At 40.8% G+C, this 7,798-nt stretch overlaps 1 protein-coding gene across 1 annotated transcript; it reads left to right on the top strand.

Moving 5' to 3' along the window:
* The first annotated feature begins 233 nt into the window (after positions 1 to 233).
* On the top strand, positions 234 to 1,609 carry LOC145981067 (uncharacterized). Its single transcript, XM_083114183.1, has 2 exons — positions 234 to 261; positions 1,148 to 1,609. Exons 1-2 carry the CDS (start codon positions 253 to 255, stop codon positions 1,601 to 1,603), a joined length of 465 nt encoding a protein of 154 aa, XP_082970309.1. The 5' UTR covers positions 234 to 252; the 3' UTR covers positions 1,604 to 1,609.
* Positions 1,610 to 7,798: the final 6,189 nt, after the last annotated feature.

The following is a 7,798-nucleotide window of genomic DNA, read 5'->3' as shown; positions in this document are numbered from 1 at the left end:
ACTTTTGGTAGGGAGGAGGAGAGAGGCCATAAAACGTCAGGAATTTAACCTTCTTTTGGTTATTAACATGTGTCCTCACAATAGATTCACGCAGGAAGTTTGTTACTTTGTCCTTTCGTATTTTAATGCAAGAGAAATGATTGAAAGCGCAAATATTAAAATCCAAGGACATTGCACAAATATAAAAGAGACGCCAGGAACATTTGTTGTTATACCTTCATCCGTCGCAACTGGACAATACACGTAAACAATATGAACACTGTAAGTATATTTGGAACATGGATGTTTCAATCACTAGTATAGGAACTTTAAAAAGAACTAAAGCTGACCAAACATAGGTTGCATTATGTAGGAAATATCTTAAAGCTTCGTTGAACTTGAATGTTTTCTAATAACGTTTAGAATAAACACTGTTTCATTTAATGTTCATAACAGAGCAGTGCATTGCAAGCAGCTGCAATTACATTTTCATATATTTGCGCACTTGTTCCTCACACAAATACACAAATAAATTACAGGAACAATTTTGAAGAATCTCAAAGTTTATACATCTGCTGATAGACAATTGTATCAGCCACGGAAATGTCATTCCTATTATTTTAATGACTTGCACTACTTCATGTTACACTACATGGTCGGATAATGCTTATGAGCTAATTCATTTAAATGCGTTCTGGATGCCTCTTCCACCGAATTAGTAATAGTACATTAAAATTTATGATGTTACTATCAACTGACAACAATTCACTTATATATTAACAAAATATATGAAACGTTGTTGCCGTTTCTGTCTACAAACATATCGCACTGAAATTGTAAGTTCCAATTGCTGTTTCTGATTTTGTTTCGCAACTTTAGTTAACATTCATTGGAGAAACACAGAAACACATATGATCAACCCAACACTACTCTAGAGAAAAAGATGTGCAAAGCGAGACTAACTACTGAATATCTATTTAAAGTCAAAAGATACTGCAGTTTCCTTAATCAAAAAGTACAATGTAGTTCAGAATACATGAAAAGCATTCATTACACTAAGATTTCAAAGTCTCTGTTAATTGTGTTATTTTGAAATTTTGAAATTTATTATTTTATTTAGTGATTACAGTTAGAATAGCACTGAGATTATATCAATATCTTCTTTCAGCTTATCTTCGTTCTGGCCGTCGTGGTTGCATCCGCAGCTTCGGCCCTCGGCGGTGGATTGGCAGCTTCGGCCCTCGGCGGTAGATTGGCAGCTCCGGTCTCCTCAGCAGTCATTGGGACCCACCCATCAGGGGGAGTCTCCCTCAGCAGGAACACTCAGGGATCCACAGTAGCCCTCACTCCTCTGGGACGATCTCTCACTACGTTACTCGCCTCATCACCCTTCCCAGGAGGCAATGCGGTTGCAACCTCTGTCGTGAATAGCATCACTGGTGCCACTTCAGCAAACCTTGCTGCACCTCTGCGCGTAGCTCCAGCTGTGTACGCAACCACCGTGGCTGGTGCACCAGTGATCGGTGCCAGTTACGCAGGTGGCTACCTCCTGGGATCACCCTTGTATGGCGGAGCTGTTGTTTCTGGATCACCCCTTCTCACTGGACTCTCCCTTAAAGGCTAAGTCTTAAACCTGAATTTCTTCTGCTGTACAGTTATCTATTTACACACTCTCAACGGTGCGTCTGAAAGCCAACTTATTAAATAAAGTCACTGCTTAGCAAAATTGTCTTTGTTTTATTGACGTATATGTTTCAGTAATGGCAAATCGATGTATATAATCCGCATAATATTAGAATTAATGTGTACGTCCTAAGAAACGTAAGACTCGTGCATTAAGTTTTCTTCTAATAACAGACATTATTCACATTTCGTAGTATTCTGAATATAATTTTCACTATCAGACGGATTAAAATTTAATATGTCTTCCATTAGCGATTGAAATTATACTGGACATTTCTAGGGATGAAGTTAAGCAAATATAATTTTGCATAGAATTATAATCGACCAGTACAACGCGAGGAAAATTGTAGGTAAGGCAAATATATAATATTTTGTCGTTTGACTCTTGTACAATCTCCATGTGTACCAATAAAATGGAATTTGGGAATTTCGATTTGACGGGATATTATATATAACGCTTTTATTGCTTCAATTATTTCGGTGTAACTACCTTTATGTAATTCACTTATGGAAGCCCATTTAAAAACATTCTCATTGTACAAACAACTGTTAAGCACGAAATGAATGGTAATTTGATTTCAATAGTTTGTGAAGTTTACTTCTGAATATCTACATACTTTTATTTTTTTTAATTTTGAAATATGATGTAGTATGGGAAAAATTAAAAGGGGTAAGAGATTAAAATCGGTGTAGCCTCTGGAAACAACTTATTGATAAGACACTGACAGTATCAATTCTGACGTGTTAAGTATTTAGAGGGGCTTGCAACAACTCGGTTTCCAGACTGACCAAACATGCTTAGTTTGTAACGTGCCCGCAGTTGCAAGATCTTTTTCATTAAACGCACTGTTTTGGTTTTGTCAGCGAAGATTTGATAAGTCCTTTTTTTCTGATTGTTGAAATGCTGCATAATCGTTCATTTTCGTGTTATCTTATCTGCTCTGCGCTCTGCCGAGGCTCATTGTTGTCTAAAAACCTTAGTAAATGCTTTATATCAGCTGTGTTCTTTGACATGTATATTTTCTGGCGTTTAGGGTTTTTAACAGTAAGGATTTAGGTAATCTAGTTTATCACAGTTTGCAATATGTAAATATATGAGGTTTGCTACGTGTAAATTTGTGAACAAGTTAGGTACATCAGCGCCACCTGCTTTACCTATATAAGTAGCTCACACGGCCCGAAAAATTCAGTCTCTTTATGGCTCCCTGATGTCAACTGGCAGACATCCAGGAAACGGCCTACTTGCCAGAGAAGCCCAGTAGCAGCAATGGAGGACTTAGTTCCCAGGTTCAAAACCCGGGAAGCCCCCGGCCAGGTCCCTCCTCAAAAGATGAAGCCCTTAATGAACCGGTTCCCAGGAGCAATCCTCGGGAAGCCCCCGGCTGGGTCCCCTCAAGGTTTCTGGTTCCCAGGTTCAAACCCCGGCTGGTCCCCGACCAGAGACCTGTAATAGATGTGGCCCAGTAAAGTTCCGGTTCCCAGGTTCAACACCAGGGTAGTCCCCGGCCGGTTCTTTTCTTTCCTCCCCTCTTTTTGCTTTGTATTTTGTGATGGAACCGACTCCCAGGTTCAATCCCCGGGAAGTCCCCTGATCGGTTTCCTTTCCCCTCCGTTTTTCCTTTCCTTAAATAACCATATGTTCGGAAGGTAGGAGAGGGGGGAAAAGGTTTATTTTTAATTTAACCTAGTTTTATTTAGTTCAGGAACTGACTCCCAGGTTCAAACCCCGGGAAGTCCCCGGGTTTCTTTCCTTTCCCTTTTTAGCTTTTAAGCATATGAACATGAAGTTTTGACATTCTATTAACCGGCAAACGTTTCAAGTAAGTCTGGAAACCTAACTGAAATAAACATGTTTAAATTTAATATGAGATTGGCTCATCTAGGTGGCTAACTGAGATAAAAAGGTTTATTTAGGATCTAACCTATTAAAAATTGTTATAGAAAGATGTATATTGTTGTCACCGGGTTAGTGAAGAGCCCGGATATCACTGGAAGGAAGAAAAGCTGTTTTGTATTTATTTTGTTAAATTTCGAGAATTTGTGTTAAATAAGTAATAAATATCTCTTATCTCTTGTAATTTCCTTTTCTCTCTTTGTAACGGGTCACCCGCATCCTGGTCACCTGGTTGGTCCTATACACACACCCCGCAAGCCCTGAGGTATTTTAGAATCTTGTGTTCTCCGACTGTTGTTCTTGGCTAGTAATCATGGGTAAACTTTGCAACGCCGCCCACTTTGTGAAAGTGTTAGAGTGATGTAAACGGCTCTGCGCAGCTGGTGAATATCCATAACGTGTGCTAACATAACTGTTTGTTGGTTACCAGTTTTTATATGGCGGTTCCATATCGGTGGGTTGGGTTTTGTTGTTGTAGACTGACTAGACATGACTGTTGCAAGTTATTCTTACAGTCGGTAGAGCTTCCGATGTAAGTCATACGACTCGGGGGAAAAGACGGGGCCAAGGAGCCTTCAACGCGACTCACGTCAGTGTTTCCAGACCTATTGATTTCTCGGGAGAATTCCTTAATAAACTATTGCTATGGAACCTCCAACGGCCCGCTCAAAAACACGTTTCCTGCTCATCTTACTTGAACATGGAGTAGAGAGGTAGAGGGGAACTCCACTCAGCCATGAAAAGTGCTGTTTGAACTGTGAAATTATGCCAAACGATACTCAATTGTGCTAGGACATTATTATTACTACGTTACTATTTGTAGATGGTTGTATTTCATCCCACCCGAAAATCTATTTCTATTTTAGTTATTTTACGTCAATTTTGTGCCTCTACGGGTAAGTACGACAATATGGACGAATGAAAAACTGATGAAATGAATGAAGTGACACAAACACAGTGAAACGTCTTTGCCTTACTAGGTAGGAACACTGACTTCGTAGCGTGGGCAAATTATTTTATACATGTATGTATATACTTAGTTCATTCAAATGAAAAGGTCCATTTTATTTTTTCTGTAAAAGCATTATATACGAGACAGTAATTTCATGTGTTTTGTATACCCACAGGTATATGTGACGTTTTAGTAATGAGGCATCTGCGCATGCGCAAGTGTGTCCAGGTAGTACGTGTCCGTTATCTAATCACCTTCACTTTCTTCCCCCAGGTGGAACGCTGTGCTGAACAATGTAGCTGCCATTAAGGGACGTGTCCAAGAAAGAAGTATTTGAAAATAGGATCCTTAGGAAAATCTTTGGACCTAAAAGGGATGAGGAGACAGGCGAGTGGAGAAGGTTACATAATTTAGAACTACATAATTTGTATTCATGTCCAGATATTATTAGAATAATTAAATCAAGAAGACTTAGGTGGGCAGGCCATGTGGCACGAATGGGAGAGGAAAGAGGAGTTTACAGGATTCTTGTTGGGAAACCTGATGGTAAGAGACCAGTAGGAAGGCCAAGACGAAGATGGAGGGACAACATCGAGATGGACCTAAGGGAAATCGGTAGGGATGGAAAAGAGTATATAGATCTTGCTCAAGATAGGGACAGATGGAAGGCGTGTGTTGCTGCAGCCATGAACCTTCGGGTTTAAGAAGGCTAGAGAGTTAGTTAGTTAGTTAGGTAGTCCAAGGAAGAACAGCGGGGTGTCATTCGGTTTCTTCATGCCGAAGGAGTACATCCAGCGGACATTCATAGGAGAATGAAAGCTGTGTATGAAAAATGTGTATCGGACAAAACAGTGAGAAAATGGCGTAGGCGTTTTCGTGGTGGACGAAACACACTGAAGGGCGATGCTCGGCCGGGACAGTTGAAAAATTGCATCCTGATTGGACAGTGGCTGCTATTGACAACCTTATTCAAGAAGACAGACGAATATCCCTGGCAGCCATTAGTGAACAAGTGAACGTGTCATTGGGTAGTGTGCATGACATTGTGAGGCACAGACTGGGTTACAGGAAAGAGTGCGCACAATGGGTGCCAAAGTGTTTGTCAGAGGAACAAAAAATGTGCAGAATGGGAATGTCATTGGCTCATTTGATGCGATACAGGAATGAAGGTGAGGACTTTATCAGCAAAATCATTGCTGGAGATGAATCCATCTGCCCGTATTACCAGCCAGAATCAAAGAGGGACAGTATGGAATGGAAGCATACAGGTTCACCAAAACCAAAGAAAAGCAAGTCACTACCTAAAGTCGGCAAACTTATGATGACAGTATTTTTCGATGACCAAGGGCCACTGCTAGTGGAGTTCCTTCCGGAGGGACACACAATTAACGCAAGCACGTACTGTGAAACACTGCATCGTCTACGGGCATCAATCAAGAATAAGCGTCGAGGAAAACTCAGCAAAGGCATCATTTTACTCCAGGACAATGCTCGTCCCCATATGGCCAGACAGACAGAGGATATGTTTTAATCATTCTATTGGGAAGTGCTAGACCACCCTGCCTAGAGTCCTGACTTGAGTCCATGTGATTATCACATTTTCGGACCTATGAAGGACCTCAGAGGACGACGCTTTGCCTCGAGTCCTGAGCAGCATGAAGCTGTCAGGGAATGGTTTCATTCCCAGAACAAGGACTTCTTCTACCAAGGAATTCATAACCTTGTTTCAAAGTGGGACCAGTGTCTTACCTCATACGGTGAATATGTGTAGCCAACTACTGTAATAAAGTTTCTGCAAGGAAATGGACCTTTTCATTTGAATGCACCTAATACATATGTGTGTGGGTGTGGGTGTTGTGTGTGTGTGTTTCTAGCAGATGGGGAAGATAGATGGCACCCTAGCATAAGCGTTGCTATCTTGAATTATTGAGGAAGATATGCTGTCTAATACACCAAATATATTTCACATACGTAATGCATTTTCTCATTATGGTGCAGGACGCGTGCCCACCCCTAACGATAGCTGTACACAGAACACCAGCAGAATGCAAATTAATTTGTTATTGTTAGCATTCGACTTGAAAGATTGTGGAAAATGAATGTTGACATAAAAGTTCCTATTATTTCAGACGTATGAGTTGATTTCAGTCACAGTAATTTACATCCATTATTATAATAGGGATGTAGGAACGTCATAATTTCAAACTCAAGTGCTGTTTTCTAAGAGGGCAACAATATTACCGGGTAATATGCCTCGTTTACCTGCCTGATAAAAATACATTGTTTCCCCCTCGCTGGAAAAAATCTGTGGACGTCCCCTTGCCCCCCCAGTGCGCACGCCTATGCCGACCCCGAGAACGTTGTCCATCCGCTACTATTAGATCATCGGATTTTGTAGCAGATCTTCTGGTTTCCCAAGGAACACTCTTTTTTTTCAAGTCTGACCTGGCAACACTGCCCCGAGCACCGATAACGGCAGGGAAGATGCGCGAACGCTTTTGGCGGAAGGTTTTCTTTCCTTGTGGTCGAGCTATACCAGGCCGATCAAACTAGCCTAGGTATTCCTCTCTTTGAATAGGTTTCGCATAGCATGAGTTGGCATCAGTGGCGGAGTGCTTATCACAGCGCACTTCGATTCCAGGGGTCCTGGATTAGAATCTTCGGTGTTCTTTGTGAGTGTCCCTTCGTCAACTTCATGACATCATGATCCATCCTCATCTTCGCGGTTAAACAAAGTGGCAGACAAGCGGAGTAAAATAAACCAAATCGATCAATCGCATAGATAGTAGGTATCCTAAAGATTCAGTTGTTGCGAAATCACGTTTATAGCTACGTTGTTGTAACACAGTAACGTAACCTGCTATTGTTAATTAGACTTTTACTGTGGTCGAGTCTCATTCCACTTCATAATAAGATGGTCTCTGTTTAGGCCATAGAGTTATCTTACGCCTGGCTGCAGAAGTATCGAGACTTCAACTGTTTACAACAGCTGGAACGTAATATGTTGCCCTGTCAACTACTTCACCCCTTCCCAACATTCCCGAGTTCAATCTAAAAAAAATGTAGAAAATCACCATAAAATAACAAAAATAGAAATAGACAAATAATGATACAAAAAATGGTACAACACTTTTAGAGGCAGAGTGATTATATTGTCTTAAAAAACATGCTTAACTTCTTAACGTTACAATACCACATTCCTTGACAGGTCTTCTAACTACACTTCTAGAACACTTCGGTGAGTATTAGTATGACTAGCAGATGAAACGAAAAGGAGGCACACACAACTG

This window comes from Lepisma saccharinum, chromosome 28, assembly GCF_977018435.1.
Source record: "Lepisma saccharinum chromosome 28, izLepSacc3.1, whole genome shotgun sequence".
NCBI lineage: Eukaryota > Metazoa > Arthropoda > Insecta > Zygentoma > Lepismatidae > Lepisma > Lepisma saccharinum.
This window is presented reverse-complemented; position numbering and strand designations above follow the sequence as displayed.